Below are 17229 nucleotides of genomic sequence, written 5' to 3'. Positions count from 1 at the left end.
TTAATTAGTTAACAGCCGATCTATTTTAATAGTGCGTCGCAGTATATTGTGGGCTTACTTTAAAATCAAATTGCTTTATTTCCGCTTATTGTTCTAAAATTCGATTGCACAAACTTATATTTAATTTTTAAAAATTCAACGGACTGTAAAATATCCCTATTGTAAATTAACATTTCTGTTAGAACACTGAACAAAAGCGCCATTGCGGCAGAAGCGGGAAGCCAAAGAATGACTATCGACTCTAACATCGATAGCCACAAGAAATTTACCGACGCACCACCACTATTGTTTATTTTGTTTTTCGTCGTTTTTGGATTCTGATTTAAATCACCTCGCTGCGAAAATCGGGAAATTCAAAGAAAGCGCGTCGTCTGTTTAAATTCTGAGGGTTCGCAAAATCGCTGGCATTTAACACTCGCACCAAAAAACCCTATCAAATCAAGAGCTGCAAATCTACGGATCCTCAAAATGTGCGACGAGTCCATTGAAAATGTGGAGCATCAAGGTAAAAATTAGTAACTCTAATTCCCGGTGTTATTTGCCCAACTCATTTGTTTGGCCATTAAGTGGCGCCCATTATTTGCATAGAAACCAGCTCAAGTGCGTTAAAATATCATTAGGAAAAGGCGGCGGTTGTGGCTGTAGATTCTTTGGTAGAGGGAAAAAATGGTAAGTGGGGGTAATTGCGCGTGGATTTTGGCGATTAATTCGGTTTAATTGGAACAGAAAGAATGAAAAGAGTGAGGGAATCGCTGGTTTGCTGACTTTTTCTGCGATTCAGGACAGCTGCACTTCTTAGCTCAGAAACCAACGTGCAGCTGGGTATGCACTGACAGAAAGTGGGGAAAGTAGTAAGTGTAACTTTGAATGAGTCAACCAAAATGAGTAACATGCCTTTGTGTGATAAGTAAAATAAATAATAACAAGCCTTTTTTTGATAATTATCAAGCATTGCTTCCATACAAATATAAGCTATAACTTTAATGTTTTTTAAGACTAACTTAATTCGCTCAGTGTATGTGTGCACGAGTGTTTTGGCCATTTCCTTCCCGTTCACTTCACACATTCGATTTCCGCCCATTGTTGTTCTTTGACCTCTTCTTCCTGCTTTTCTGTCGCAATATTAAAAATAATATTTGTTCATGGCCACAGCTAAGCCAATTTTGACCACCTACCACCACCCACTTTTGTTGGCCCCCGCAATCGATGGTTTACCATTTCGCCGACTTTGTCGCCATTCCCGTGACTTAAATGTGTTTCCTTATCGCTCTTCAAACGGCGCTCGACCCGAGTTTTTATCAGCCTGTTGCGGACTGCTTAAATTGTCTTAGATTAATTTTAATTTAGGATCTCCTGACAGAAGTTAATGAATTGTTGCCAGCAAGCAGCACATGGAAAACGAAAATAGTTTTTATTTTCCACTTCACACACTTTCTTCATCAATTAGCGGCTATCAGAATTATTATTTTTTTTTTTGAGGGGCAGTTTCAAGTGGCAGTTATATTCGATCCATTTTGGTGAATAATATATTGCGAAAGCAAACACGAAGTGATTTAACGCGATAGAAAAGCGATATACTGCTTAATAGTTGTTTTTTTGTTTTAATTACTATTTGCTTACCTAATGTGCTTGTTTGTTTAGTACTTAAATAATTTGTTTCTCCTTACGCTTATCACCCAGAAATGCAAATTGTTAGCGCTTTTTATTGTTTGAACAGCGTTTCATGGGCAATGTTAATTGTAAGTTTATTTGGCGACCGCCCAAAGAATTACATTTCCAACACCCCAGAGATAAAAAATAAATAAAAACAACAACGAATGAGATTAAATTGCATATAACCTGACCGCCAGCAGAGGTTTCCATTGTCGTAGTAACTATTTTGTTTATTGTTGTTATTATGTATTCTACAAAGTGATATGCAATTGTGCAATCCTTATGTGGCGGGCTATTTATAGACCCGTACGGATACCTGCGGGCACGTTGTTTTTGTTGCATGAGGGAGCACAGTTGGGGCTGCGCTTGCCACGCCCCCGCTCCCGGTTGGCCACCCAACGCCCACAAGGCGTTCGTGATTGATATTTGTCTCGTTGGTGGGGCACGGACACCTTTTCTTCAATTGTTTCGATTCGAGAGGGAATCTGAAATACACAACTTACAATATTGTTATGCATGTTTGCAGTTCGTTCTCGTTTTTGCATAAGGCATAAGGCATTTTCTATATTCTATAGTCGATTTGGCACGTACGGCGATTGGGTGGCCTTTTTATGGCATCCTCCCCAACTGGGAAGCACCTGCATTAGTTAGGGGGGCAGACACCCACAAGCACACCGCCCAGCAATAAAAGTATATGAACATTTGAATTTGGCGGCTCGAAATTATATAATTCATTGTAGGTGTTGAAAGCTGGACAAATTGGACGAACATGACTAAAAACACATTTAATATGGAACTTTTATGGCTTCCTGTTTATAAAATTGCTGAATAGATGGTGTATAAAGCAGCTTATAGATAGGAAAAACATGTAAACATATAATTAGCAGCAGAACTTTATAAAACCTTCTTAAATTCGAAAGAATTTTTAAATAACATCTCCTTATAGATTGATATATTCAGTTCTCGCTGAGAACATAGAAACTTGTTTATGGGTTTATGGTGTATGCAGAGTTGGTTTCTTGGCTTGTCTAGACCCATTTTCCATGCTTTAATTTCGAGCAAACGAACCAATTGAGCTACATAGAGAAAGCCAACGAGAATTCAATTGGTGGACAATCTGTCAGATATGCATCAGATAATTTATCTCTATACAAATACTCTGAGTGCCGCAATGAAATCCCGAAAAAAACCATGCCATTGCTCAAATTTGAATTTGAATTTGAATATCGAGCAATGGCAGTTGATTGTGAATTTCCATTAATGGTTAATCAATGGTGATTGGAGGTCACGTGAGATTTTTGAGTGAGCCGCATGACTGCCAAGTGAAATTTATAGAAAGACCAAATGACATTGGCATTGTGAAAAAGCTGCCTCCATTGCTGTGGCGGCTTTAAGCAGATTAAGCTGGATTACAATAAATTGCTTACAAGGAGCAGCCGGAAAATTGCTTCAATTTCGCATTGTCTGCGTTTACGACAAAAATGAAATAAATTACACATAAAAATCATGTCCATTTCCTGCACATTAAAGTGCAAAATTGAATTATTACGTTCTGCTGAGCGGGCGATCGGCCAAATAAACAAAAGAATACGGTCGAGAAGAAAATGAAAATATAATATCAACCATTTGCGCAGACATTCCAATCGTCGCGACAACAGAACAAAATGAAATATCCATTTGAAAAATCGATAGGATAGTTCAAAAATGAATAAACAAATGTAGAAATGCAACCAAATGCAACTTAAAACAAGCTAATAAAGGCGAAAGCTTCTCACAATTAGGTAAATATTTGTATCAGAAAGATCAGATACGTTTATGAAACGCACTGTCTGAATTTCCAAATTTTTGTAGAAATGTTTTGCCGAAAAGAACAAACTTTAGCCGCAATTTCCGATGCCAGTGCCATGACCAACTAGTCAAGGGTTTTATTTTTAGCATAGTCTCGACTTTTTTGTGGCCAGAAGATATGGCGAACAATATCTGAGGCAATCGCCTATGATTAACTAGGTGACTTTGTAGATATCTTAGGGCATTGCTCGGTTGAGATTGAAAATGTGATTAGAAGCAAACGAGCTGTTAAATTTTAAAAGCTATAGAAACATTTGTCAGCGATTTGTTAATTGGCAAGTAAAGCAGGCGGTCTATTGAAAGCCATTTACTTAGTTTTACTATGCAATACCTCATGTCAGTCATTAGCAAGACGCGCTTTAGTTAGTCTATAGCTCTAAATATAATTGTGATTTATACAGAAAGTATAATCACTCAACTCAAAATACGCAAAACTCGCTGAATAAATCAGTAATCAGTTAAAAAATCTACTGCTAAATATATTTAAACTAAAGTTATTTGCTTAGCTCATTTGTAAATTCATAAAACTTGTGATTTATGAGTGAAAAATGTATCGTTTATTTATTTGTATTGTGCATATATCTATTTTTCAACACCTTGTCCACAATTTTTTTGGCAATGCTTCGCTTATTCATCATTGTTACCTCACAATTGCCATGTGTTAGCAACAATTAAATGCTGCCAGCGGATACTTTATTTATAAATTCCAACCAAGCGTGAAATTCGACGCTTTAAATCTCTAAACATCATTCCGTGCACTTGGTCCCAATTAACCCAATTTTAATGTGATTTAGGCCCTCAGAGAGTCCAGTTCCTCGACTCACCATTCATCCGTCTCTTCTTGCACAGTGAACATTTTTGAAATGGTTTCATGTCAATATTGTATGACAAATCATTCAGCAATGATATAGTAGTTAAGTTCCTAATTTCCCAGATGACTGACTTCATTAAATGACTGCTAGTTTTCTCTCAGTGTAAGGAAGAGGGGAAGTGGTAGGGGCGTTTAATTACACGCTTACACGCAATTTCCGCTGCAAATGCCGCTGGAGGGAATTTACTTGAGGCGGGCCCGAGACTTCTGTTTGCTCGCTTGTTTGTTTATCTCGGAATATTTTACTTACTAGGGTAATTTCACTCGATTCTACCTGTCTACCTGGTTGACCTTAGGCTGCGCGGACGCACAATTTATCATTATTTAACAAATAAGATTCTCAATTAAATTCTGTGCAAATTTACAATTTGCAAACATGCAAACAGCTTGTGGAATCAGGGAAACTGCGTAACTTGTAAAAGGTCAGGTTTAAAGATGGCTTCCAGATATAGATTCCAGATATGACTTAAACACATGAAGTCAAGATTTATATAATTAATTTATACATAGCTAGAACCATTAGTTCCAAGATGTATAAATACATAGATTTATTCTTATAGATTTATACTTCTTTTTCGAACCAAATCTAACATTCACCTTCTTTTTCAAGACCACCATGTGCACTTCGACACGAACACGGTGAAGGATGACTTCGAATCGGACAGCTGTGTGACATACCAAAGGTCGGGCGACACGATTGTGGTGAGCCTGGGCTTTCTGCAGATCAGACATCGCTATCTGATCGAACTGAAGCTGCCGACGTCGCTATTCGGCGATGCCAAAACGCTGGCCAGCAAGTTTGAGCCGGTGATCAGCGCCACGCCGAGCTTGCACTGCAGGATCACGGAGTTCGAGGGCACCAAGCATGACGAACACGACTTTTTCGAGATGAAAATCGAGTTCTTTGCCTACAAGGAGAAGCTGCTGCGCGAGGTCCTGCACATCGTGAGCTCATCGAACGCCAAGGAGCTGCTACAGCTGGTCATCGCCGCACGGGTGTTGGGCAAGGGCAAGGGAACCCCTATGCTGCGGACTGGCATCCATTGCATCGGCGTCGAGAGGGATGACGATGAGTCGGAGGCCTCGGATTTCGCTGGCTTCGACAGCAAGCCCTAAGATGGCATCCCAATTCTCGCCTTGCCGCAATATGTTTTCTTAGTTAATTGCAAATACTTGCATAGTTCTTAAGTGAAAGAGAAGTGAATAATATGTAACATTAGTTATTACCTACAAGTTTTACCTTTAGATTTCGGTTTCAGTTTTGTTTCGTGTACTTAACATTTGTAAAATAACCGAGTCCGTTTGTGTTACACGTGAGTGGGCGAACTGCCAAGTATACTTGACATTTTTATTGATATTCAAGACCGTGTTGTGTCCCAAATTCTTGATTTCGCCAGTAAGATTAAAACGTTAAACAGTTTGTCTTCAAATGGATTTTGAAATGTATTAAAGCAATCGAAGCTGAGAAAATTGCATGCCCTTTTTAGCAATGGACAGCCTTAATAGCCTATGGATATCCAGCTAAAGGGGTTTTTAAAATTTAAAATTTCGCTGTACATACATTAAGACATTTATTTATATTCCATATAAACTGCACCATATACAAAAAATATTGTTACAAAAATTCTTTTTGAAATATATCCGCAGAGACCAAACCTTGGACCTTTTGCAAATGTGTATAGAAATGTAACGCAATCCAGGCAATTAACTAACCCTAAAATATGCAAAACCAGATGCAATTTAATGTGTGACCAAATCGAAGTGCTCGTAACGTAAAAATTATAAACTTTAACGCAGCCTGATATTAAATATTTTCGACTACAATTAGCCCAGATTTATATTTAGCGAGGGCGTTTTGATAATCTATTCATGTTGATAACATTTTGCACTGTCGAATGTATAAAAGGCACCGTAACCAATTAACTAGATTTTGTAAATTGCAATCTTTAAAAATCTGTTCAAGGATAACCAATTAATCAGCATATGTATTGGATACCATTATCATGCAAAATACCATTTAAGTTAATTATGGATTAAGCAACTAAGGAGCTGCAGAAATAAAATTCGTTAAAAGACCCAGGAAGACGTAAAACTAATGTGATTTTCTGTGGGCTACTAAAAGGAATCTAATAAAAGGTAACAGAACTTCCGAAAATTAGAAATTTAACTAAGTGAATACACTTCTGCATTCTTGGGGGAATTCTAATTTTACAAAATTATAACATATCTTCCATATTGAGAAACTGCATTTATTTTTCTGAGGAATTAATTTTTTAAGAATTTCATTTTTTAAATAAAATATATCCACAAAAAGTAAACACTTAATTAAAGTCGAAAAGGTTTTGGGGTTGGTTACAGTTTGAGATAGCTAGCGATGGTTCTTGTCTCGGATACGTAAAGTTTAAAATTCAATATTTAGATCTCATTTCCGTAGTAATAATGCATTTAATTACATAAATAGGTTTTATTTATTATTAAATCTAAAAATAATACATGAAAGGTACACACAATTCATATTTTATTATCTGCAAAGATAGCATAGAAAATAACGAAGTTGTATAACCCTACACTTCTATTACTGTTAGAAATTTTATTAAGGATAGTCCCTTTAACTGAATAAACGTTAAATGGTCATCTTAGATATGCTTTGATTACTTAAATAGAGAAATAGAGAAGCTAAGAGATCCCTGCTCCTACTTCTATGACCACTGACGTCACAATTGCTCCTCACTTCGCGCACCTTCCAGCACTGCTATTGTACTGTCGGCAAATATGGCGCCCGCTAGCAGTTGTTGTGCTGTCGTGTGGTACGTGTGACTGGTCCAGAAAATTCTCTTTCGCTTTGAATAGGACTATTATTTAACTCAAATTCGGAACGAAAATATGCAGAAAGTGTGCCGCGAACAATGCTGTGATGGAAAAATATGAAAAGTTTTAGGGAAATTAGTTTTTTAATGGCGAATTAACGTTTTTCTCGGTGCCCATCCAGATTTTCTACGCTTCTGTGTGTGTGTGTGTGTGTGTGCGTTTGAGGGTACCAAATTTGAAGCCCGAAAAAAAAAGTTGAGGAAGAAAATTGGTTTTTTTCTACCAACCTGGCACTTCGGTGACTGTGCGTGTGTGTGTCTGTGTCTGCGGGGTTGCTAAATTTACGCAAAAAACCACAACAATAATGTGTAAAAATAGTTTACGATTGCAATTGCGTGTGCGTGTGTATGGGCGTACATGTGTGTGTGCGTAGTAGGTTGTGCCAGTGTGTGTGCAATTTTTTCCGGCAGGCAAAAATCTCTCCATTTGCAACACTGAAAAATCGATAAAACTGCAGCAAGACTTTTTCGGTGTAGATTTCACTAGCCAAAAATAAAAAAAATAATAAAACAAGTAAAAATGTTTCTTAATCGTTTCCACCTTTTTCTTTTTCTCATCCAACAGCTTTTGTAACTAAAACTCCGTTTTGACATCACTTTCATCATAATCTGAAAAAAAAAATAATAATATATAAAAAAAAACAACAACAAATATGAAAAAAATATAAAAATAAAATCACCATCGAAAACGAATCAAAAAATAATACATACAAATATAAAACGCAAATAATTGAAAGTTACAGCAGAAATAAAAAACAACAACATAGCTCAAAAGGAAAAAGTCAAAGCAAAAACTTTTTACGTTTTTTTGACTCTTTGTTTTTGTTTCGTTTGCTTTGCAAAGAAAACCACACAAAACAGAAAAAACGAGAATTTTTACGCCGCCCGTCGGTGTGAGCGAGACAGACAGAGAGAGGGAGATAAAGCGACTGCGCAAATAAAAAAGAAAACAAAACAACAAACAACATAAAAAAACAAGCCAAGCTTGAAACGAAGACTTTCAAATAAAACAACAACAAAACCAACAACAAACCAAACAAATTGAAACGCTGTGAAATTAACTCGTCAATACTCAAAAGCACCAACAAATAAATAAACAAAAAGAAAAGCTAAAACAAAATAAAAGGCAAACCACGAAGGAGCAAGTAAAGCGGAGTTTAACAAGAAAACGGCAAAAGCACTGAAAACAAAAAAGCAACGGGAAACGAAACTAACGTGAAGTCAAAGGAAACGGCGCTGCGGCGTTCGGACTCTCGAATAAAACAAAAACAATTCAAGCTAAACTGCAAAAACCACACTTGGAAAAACGCTAAATAAATCCCAAATTCCTCATTATTTTTCCTGAAAAGCTTTAATTTAATTACGAATTTTTTGTTGTTAAGTCAGAGTGAATTCAATTTGCTAATTAATTTAAATTAAGACATCAACAACCGAGCTACAAAAGCAGCAACAACAACAAACAAACAACAACCAACAAACAACTGAATTAATGTTTTAAAGTACAAAATAACCGGGAGTAAATCAACAACAAATAATTTAAACAGATTAAAAACGATTTAATTTAAAACGCAACATCTATCTAAATTATTTAACTAAACATAAAAACAAACACTGCTAGAATTTAAGTCCAAAGGCAACTGATAAACGCCCACAAGGGCGAAAGGGAAGTGAGAGACAGAGCGATAAACGTAGGAAGAAGCAAGGAGAGCTGAATAAAACCGATCAAGCAACAATTGTGCCGCAAAAAAAAGTGTGAATAAAAAATATATACTAAAAAAAATAACGGTAACAATAAAGAAAACATTTAAAACCAAAAATCTACAAGAATTCTATAAATCTTAAGTCACGTTTTACACAGACCTACAACAACAACACCAGCAATTGAACTTAGCCAATAAATTTAATTAAAACAATAAATTAGTGAAAATAAAAATAAACGGATTAAGCAAATATATATAGAGAACTCATAACAAATTCAAAACTGCGGCCTTGTGCCAAAAAAACAGTTTTTATTTTTTCCAATAAAGCATTGTTTTTTACTAGTTTTCAATTCAGATTTTTTTATAAGTGTACCTAGTGAGAAATGTTAAAAGTCTAAAACAGCAAAAGCAACTGCAACAAACGGATGTAAAACGGAGAAAAGAAAAACAAAACAAATTCAAAGAAAGATTTAACAACTCTGTGATAATTACTGTAAATTTATAAATTTAAAAAAACAAAAACGGAAAAAACGTAAAGAAAAACCACAAAAAAATCTCTAATTAAATGAAAGGAAAACCCCGTAATTTTTAACAGTAGGCGAAGAAGAATAAGGAGCGAAAGAGGAAGCAGAATGCAGAAAAACATCTTAAACCAACAACAACTTTACACTTAAGAGCAAATGCAAATGAAAAGATAAAAAACATTGAAACAAATTCGTGATATCTTAAAGGACTTCGATACATATATACTATAGTATATTATATATTATATTATATAAACTATTAAACTAAGCTTAAATCTAGTGAGCGTCAACCGAGAAAGCAAAAACAAAACAATGGAATAAGTGAATAAACAACAAAACCAACCAACACAAAGCAAAAAATAAAAACCCTAGGTTATGAAAAGACTTCAAAACGCATTCAAAAAATATATATATTTAAACAAAACAAAATAAATCGTAGACTTAAAGTTCAACATAGTAAATGAGCGAGGATAACTTTACATAACGGGTGTCCTATATCTATTATATACATATATAAAAACAAAAAAACATTAAAACTCATAATTTTTGCTTAGTGAATAGTAAATGAAACAGCAATAAAACAGCAACAAAAACAACAAAAAAGAAAAACAAATTATACAAATCGTGCAACCGAAAAGTAATAGCAACGTACAGCGAAACAAAATAGGAAATCGACACAGAAAGAAAGAGAGAGAGCGAGGAACCTGAAACGGAAGTCCCGAGAAGAGGAAGAAGGAGATTTAAACCTCGTCCCCAAAAAATCATCGTTGTACTAAAGGTATTCGAAAGTAAATAAAAAATCACTACTACTTCCTATAAACCACAACGATTGCCTACAAAATATATATTATATATATGTATACTAAATAGAAAACAATATAATCAAGCAAAACACACAAAATATTCAAATATCAAACAAAGCTAATCTAATCCAAAAGTAAAAAGTATTCCCAGTGTATTTTTCTAGTAAAACTATAAAAAAAATCAACCAAATTCATTTCAAACAAAATGCAATAATTCAATAATAATTCAAAACTCGAACAAAAACAAAAAACACCAACGGGAGCAGCTGGTGTGCATTTTCATCGTAAAACCACAATATTTTGAATACACAAAACAAGCAAAACAAATATTTCAAGAACAACAACTTTAGAAAGAAAAACAACCTACAACAGACCCAGGAAGGAACTTCAAACTACCAAAACAAACCAACAACGTTACAATATTTGTCGGCATTTTTTACAAGAAATATAAAAACACAAAACAACAAGGAACACAAAAAACCAACAAACAAACAAACCAAGAACAGCAAAGGAAAGCTAAGTAAAACAACCACATTTTTTGCGGGGCATGCCCTCAAGAAAAGACAAAAATTTTTATTAACTTCGAAGACAAGGAATTTCAGTGCCTCTTGTGCCAGTGTTTAGCCAAAATATATATACACAAAAAACAAAACAAACAACAACAAATAAAAAACAAATACGTATTTATTGCTTAGTTTTTTCTCTTTGATATAAAACTACACGAAAAATATAAAAAAAAGAACAAAAAACATAAAAACAAAATTTAACATAAGTGATATCACGAAATCTGTTTTCGGTCATTTTTCGCGCTTTCTTCAACTTTAACTCTCGTTCCAATAATTCTCGTCATTCGCATCCATTATTGGTCGATCGGATTATACCACTGACCATCCGATAACACCTCTTACATCGCAATCACCATCGCCAAGAACCAGTCTCCAATTTGCTAGTCCTTATCAGCATTTTCTTTGTTTGTTAATATCCAATCAATCAAACATGAATACCCAATCGAAGGTGTACCGTATCGGCGAAGGTAAGTCCGAAATTGGGTCTTTTATTAATCTAGTTTATATATATAAGTCCTTGCCTTACTTAAAACATTTAAAGGCGTTCAACTATTTGGCACGTTGTTATTTCAGTCCTTATAATGTTTGATTTTATTTCTCCTGCAATGCTGCAGAAATCTATGACAACTTGCCATGCGATAGTTATTTCAACATGAATGCCGTTCGCAACCTGGGAATCCCAACAACGTTTCCGACCATTGGAACATTTACACTTGACTCTATTACGTTGGGACTGCAGCCGCAGGGTCAGGGCCCGTCGCCCCAGCAGCAGCAGCAGCAGCATCAACAACAACAGCAGCAGCAGCAGCAGCAGCAACAACATCAGCAGAATATGCATCACCATCAACATCAGCAGCAACACATGCAGCAGCAACAACAACAACATCAGCAGCAGCAACACCAACAGCAGCAACAACAGCAACATCAGCAGCAACAACAACAGCATCCAACCATTGGAATGTTCGATGCCAACGAGGTTAACGATGTCATCCAGAATCCTCCTCAAATCGGAGTATTCCAGTCTAACAGCGTTCTGACCAACGGAGCCGGCAGTGGCTCCTCGATCTTTGGCTCCCAGTCGAGCAATTCATCGGCGGCAGCTGCAGATCCCAGCCAGACCACCCGGGAAACTGGCATCATTGAAAAGTTGTTGGTGAGTAGAAAAGTGAAACTTTCGCGTGACCACAATATCTAATTTTACTTTATTTGTTTTCATCCTAATTATAGCATTCGTATGGATTCATTCAGTGCTGTGAGCGGCAGGCGCGTCTTTTCTTTCACTTCTCGCAATTCAGCGGTAATATTGATCATTTGAAAATCGGAGATCCCGTGGAGTTTGAGATGACCTATGATCGCCGCACCGGCAAGCCGATAGCTAGTCAAGTATCAAAAATAGCCCCAGAGGTTGTTCTCTCCGAGGAGCGGGTCACCGGCACGGTGACCACCGAGCTGCGCACAGATAGCGCCAACAATGTGCTCAACTCCAGCGAGACCACAGGTCGCATAAGCTATGAGAACCGAGGCGAATGCTTCTTTTTACCCTATACCAAAGACGATGTGGAAGGTAATGTCAACTTGCGCGCTGGCGACAAGGTCAGCTTTCAAATCGCAACGAACCAAAGGTAAGCATTGATTTTGAACCATTTTAAACTCGTGGTTAACTAACGAACCTTTTCCATTGCAGAGGTAATCTAGGCGCCTGCCATATTCGCCTGGAAAATCCGGCTCAGCCGGTTAAGTATCGTGGGGTTGTCTGCTCGATGAAGGAATCGTTTGGCTTTATCGAACGTGCCGATGTGGTCAAGGAGATTTTCTTCCACTTCTCAGAGGCTGAGGGCAATGTTGAGCTGCGTCCCGGTGACGATGTCGAGTTCACCATCCAGACGCGGAGCGTAAGTGGCAGTGGCGATCCGACCAATCCCAATCTGCTTCAATCAAAAATGCAGTCTGCATCTGTGCCTCCGCAGGGCCGTGAATTTGCGTGCAACATCACGCGCCTAGCTCCGGGATCAGTGATCTTTGAGGACGTGGACAGCACGGTGTATAAGGGCCAGGTGCTTAAGTCGCTTGATCGCAACAACCCGGTGCGCCAGAACAATGATCCCTTGCCGGGCCGTATTCGTTATAGGGCCTTGGATTACTCTGAGGTGGAGGTTCCATTCGGGGACAAGGATCAAAAGGGTGACTTCACCCTGCGCCACGGCGATTGGGTGCAGTTCCTCCTTGCCACGGATCGGCGTGATCAATTGCAGCGGGCCACATCGATTGCCCTGTTGGACGAGACATTCAAGGTTTCCGGCGAGAAGCGGGAGCAGGGCACCATCGCCTCTCTCAAGGAGGGATTCGGATTCCTGCGCTGCGTAGAGCGTCAGGCTCGTTTATTTTTCCACTTTACTGAAGTTTTAGATACGGTAAGATAATTATTCAATGTTATATTGGAGCCAGCGTATTAATCATTTACTTTGTATTATGTAGAGCCGCGAAATCGATATCAACGATGAGGTAGAATTCACTGTCATTCAGGAGCCTGGATTGGCCTATAATAACTCGCGTTTGCAGGCCATACGCATTAAACACTTGCCGCCCAACTCAGTGCAATTTGAAACTCTAGTGGCCAGCAACATAGAAGGTAGGTTTCTCTAGTACTATTCCAAATTGTAGCCCTTCTAATTCGTGAAATGTTTGAACAGGATGTGTAACTCGCGAGGCGCCCAAGAGCCCAATTAAATCTCAAGATCGCGTCGAGGGCGGTGTGATTACCTATGAACATGCCGATGTTAAAAAGACTATAATGTATTTTCTTAAAGACTGCGAAAAACCACCAAGGATTGGGGAGCGCGTGCGCTTCGATATTTACATGGTAATTTTATAAATAAAACATATTCGAGGATCATAGTCTAATGTGGTTTAAACCAACAGGTCAAACGTAACAAGGAGTGTATAGCCGTCAACGTACAGCAAGTATCGCTGCATCAGCAGCAACAACAGCAGCAACAGCAGTTGCATCTTAATCAGTCGAGTGCTGGGGCAAATATCAACCAAAATGACCAGCTGGGAGGATTGTCGAATGGAATCAGTAGCAGCAGCTCGAATGCTTCGCTACAGAATGGCTATGTCATGCACGGCAGCCCTGGCGGCAGCACCAGCAGCGTGGGCAGCAATAATCCGGGTCATCTGGATGAGTTCAAGATGGAGAACAACAACCATGCCGGATCCGATGCCGGTCAGGTCTATCGTGGCTTCATAGCCGTTATGAAGGAGAACTTTGGATTCATTGAGACTTTGTCCCACGACGAGGAGGTCTTCTTTCACTTTAGCAACTATATGGGCAATCCCAATTGGTTGGAGCTGGGTCAGGAGGTGGAGTACACTCTCGCTCGAAATGGGAATACATCCGTTTCTGGAAACTGCCTGCCGGCGGAAAATGTCCGCATGCTGCCAAAGAACTCTATTCCCCAGCCGGCTGTGCTGGAAACCACACACAATGGCGTGGTAGCACGTCCACTGCGTTGCATCAATCCCGACCAGCAGGAATATGCCGGTCTCATTGAAATCCTCGATGAGCTACGTACCACTGTCATTTCGCAACACGAATTCGGGATCACTAGTCTGGTGAACAAGAGGGATCTGCTCCAGAAGGGCGATCTCGTTAGCTTTCGCATCGATGAAAGTGGTCGAGCAGCATGCGTGAATGCCGTAAGGCAGAAGAAGCGTGCCACTGTGGACTCCATCAAGGGTCAGTTTGGTTTTCTCAACTTTGAGGTGGAGGACGGCAAAAAACTGTTCTTCCACATGTCTGAGGTGCAGGGCAATACTGTCGCTTTACATCCAGGCGATACTGTGGAGTTCTCCGTGGTCACCAATCAGGTGAGTTGACTGCTACTACTTGCATTAACTACATATTAATGAGTATTATTTATTTAATTCATCAGCGCAATGGAAAGTCGTCGGCATGCAATGTTCTGAAAATAAACGATCGTCCGGATCGTCTGATCTCGCGCCTTAAGCTCAACGGCGATGACACTGTGCCGCGCCTGATCCTCATTCGCGCACCCAAGGGACCGCAGGGCAAGGGCTTTTCCGTTCTAGCGCGTCATCCACGCATTCCAGGTGAGACGGCGCATAGTACATTGTATAATAGATTATTTTAACCAACCGAAATTGAACGTTGCAGGCAACTTGGTGGAGTAGATTGCTGAAGAAGTTGTATAAGCAAGCCAGGATATTAGATGCACATCAAAGACAATTACCTACAGCTATATATATTCTTGTACGCAAGCCATTACCGAGAAGGCTACCAATCAACAAACTAACAGCAACGTGAACTGGTCGCCCCTACCATACATACACAAACATTTATAACGAATATAATCCCTAGAACCAAGCAAACTATTGGAAACGATTGTAATTCATAATAATGGATAGCAATGGCATACATTTAATATTTACGAAACTACAATACTTAACGGCAACTCAAACAAGAGAGCTCTTCGTGTCTGAAATCGAAACTTATTTGTAATATTACCAACTAACCCCTCCACCATTGTAACGCTTTGTTTTCAACTCGGCGCAACGGTGATCCGAGTTGTGGCCAGGTTGAAGCAAAACGTAATTGAAATCCAAGTGTCTGAGAGATGAAACCAAAACGTGTGTATACGTATACTATTTTCTACTAGTTTGCTTCAATTTAAACTAATTAAAAAACCAATGGGATAAGTGATGAGCGAGAGAGAAAACAAGGAACATTATAATCTATGAAGTATTCTAGAATTCTTCTGGCAACGAACTCCTTGCATAATTGCGTTAGAAATCGTATAAATGCAACACTCTATTAACATTTATCTATGGCTGGCATAGTTCCTGCTTCTACTGTATCTTGATCTACTCGTATTCTTTGGTACTTCTCGAAAAATGTTCTTTCACCGCTTTCAATCTTACTGTTAACGATTTATATTTATTGAACAATTGTTGTACTACGACTGCAAGTTATGTAGGACAACGGTCGCAGCAGCGACGGCAAACAAAGAAATCAATCAATGGAGTGAAGCATGGAGAAAGTATTTATATCTACAAGTACATATATATTTTACATATTCATTAACGTAAACATACCTAATATTAATGTTATTATTTCCCATGATTTGATCTTCGCTTCTATAAACACGTCAAGTGGTTTTGCCAATTCTTTAGTTGCATTCAGACAGTTGCATTAACTTATTACATAGCAAACATATTATACAAAAAAACATAGCATGCTACATCGCAAATATTTATTTAAAGCAACAACAAATCGCATTACGAAAACTCACAAAAAATTACCCAGGAGAGATGGAAATTACGAAAAGTTTTGTGTAACGATGAAGAGCAAATTTAATTTGCTGCGCCAAATCTGTTGAAACCATTTAATGAAGATTATAAAAATAATTTTTAAAAAATCTACATATACGAAGAAAAAAAAGCTACAAAAAAATAAAACAAAACAAAAAAACAAGCAAACAAACTTTATGAGCGTGTCGTGTGTCGGTAACAAAGAGCAAATATTGTGAAAATTATGAATTTCAATTACTAAAGAAACAAAAACTAAATGTAACAAAAAGATGAAAAAAAAAACACTTAACAAGCTAACAACAAATTTGGGATCAGTACGTCCTATTATAGCCATGTTATATACAACTACAACAGAGCAAATACAAAAAAACAGAACTTACACTAAGCAGCAACACTGACACTCACAGACAAACAAAAAACCAGAAAAACCAGAACAAAGAGCATGAAAACATAGTAACTTTAATATTGTATAAGGATTATACATCGTCGTACATATAACGATATATGCGGGACACAAATATCCTGCAGGGCGGGTGGGCTAATCGAGGTTGATGGGATGATAATGGGATAATCGACAGACATGCCAAACGCCATCGCCTTCGCCATCGAAGCCCCGAAAAGATTTTCCGAGTGGCCGGCAGCTGAGCGTTTAGAGTCATTCATGCAACGCAAGAAATGAACAGCACAGTAACAAGGATCCTTATTGCGTGAAAAGCGACAAAACCAACATGAAGACATTTCAATTAAAAACACAACAAAAAAAATCGTAAAAACTGCAAAAATGTAACAAAAACATAAAAAAAAATGATACAAAAAATATACAAGAAAATACATACATATGTGCTTGAATACGAAAAAAAATCGCAAACTATATAAGTCAAATAATACAACAACAAGAACAACAACATAATTAATAATAAATACATATTTCAATAAACTAAAAGCCCCCCTCTGTGTATTTATGTTATCATCTATTGCTGGAGTCTGAGAGTGAAACGTAATAATAAAATATACTATTTGAAAACTATGCTTTTGAGTTGGAGTTTCAAAGCATCCCTATGCAGGGGAT

At 37.8% G+C, this 17229-nt stretch overlaps 2 protein-coding genes across 3 annotated transcripts; both read left to right on the top strand.

The window, feature by feature from the left end:
- The first annotated feature begins 285 nt into the window (after positions 1-285).
- On the top strand, positions 286-6464 carry LOC6604881 (UPF0687 protein C20orf27 homolog). Its single transcript, XM_002029690.2, has 2 exons — positions 286-505; positions 4983-6464. The coding sequence occupies exons 1-2, from the start codon at positions 469-471 to the stop codon at positions 5486-5488; spliced, it is 543 nt and encodes a 180-aa protein (XP_002029726.1). The 5' UTR covers positions 286-468; the 3' UTR covers positions 5489-6464.
- A 684-nt stretch (positions 6465-7148) lies between these two features.
- On the top strand, positions 7149-16415 carry LOC6604880 (cold shock domain-containing protein E1). Of its 2 annotated transcripts, none has more exons than XM_032719485.1 (10): positions 7149-7179; positions 7805-11299; positions 11447-11985; positions 12060-12454; positions 12517-13243; positions 13308-13461; positions 13523-13692; positions 13752-14699; positions 14765-14942; positions 15007-16415. In XM_032719485.1, exons 2-10 carry the CDS (start codon positions 11263-11265, stop codon positions 15021-15023), a joined length of 3165 nt encoding a protein of 1054 aa, XP_032575376.1. In that variant the 5' UTR covers positions 7149-7179; positions 7805-11262; the 3' UTR covers positions 15024-16415. The 2 variants fall into 2 exon arrangements, with proteins under 2 accessions (XP_032575376.1, XP_032575377.1); XM_032719486.1 differs by lacking the exon at positions 7149-7179 and having other exon boundaries at positions 7201-11299; positions 12517-12724; positions 12800-13243.
- The last annotated feature ends 814 nt before the right edge of the window (positions 16416-17229 follow it).

The sequence above is a fragment of the Drosophila sechellia genome, chromosome 3L (genome assembly GCF_004382195.2).
Source record: "Drosophila sechellia strain sech25 chromosome 3L, ASM438219v1, whole genome shotgun sequence".
Taxonomy (NCBI): Eukaryota; Metazoa; Arthropoda; class Insecta; order Diptera; family Drosophilidae; genus Drosophila; species Drosophila sechellia.
Note: the sequence above shows the minus strand (reverse complement) of the source record. Positions and strands in the feature narration are given on the sequence as shown.

Coding starts and splice junctions, on each gene's coding strand:
- LOC6604880 (XM_032719485.1), top strand. CDS start 11,263: ATGAATACCCAATCGAAGGTGTACCGTATCGGCGAAG. Junction 13,462..13,522: donor AGTGGCCAGCAACATAGAAG/GTAGGTTTCTCT, acceptor ATGTTTGAACAG/GATGTGTAACTCGCGAGGCG. Junction 14,700..14,764: donor TCTCCGTGGTCACCAATCAG/GTGAGTTGACTG, acceptor TTAATTCATCAG/CGCAATGGAAAGTCGTCGGC.
- LOC6604881 (XM_002029690.2), top strand. CDS start 469: ATGTGCGACGAGTCCATTGAAAATGTGGAGCATCAAG. Junction 506..4,982: donor TGAAAATGTGGAGCATCAAG/GTAAAAATTAGT, acceptor TTCTTTTTCAAG/ACCACCATGTGCACTTCGAC.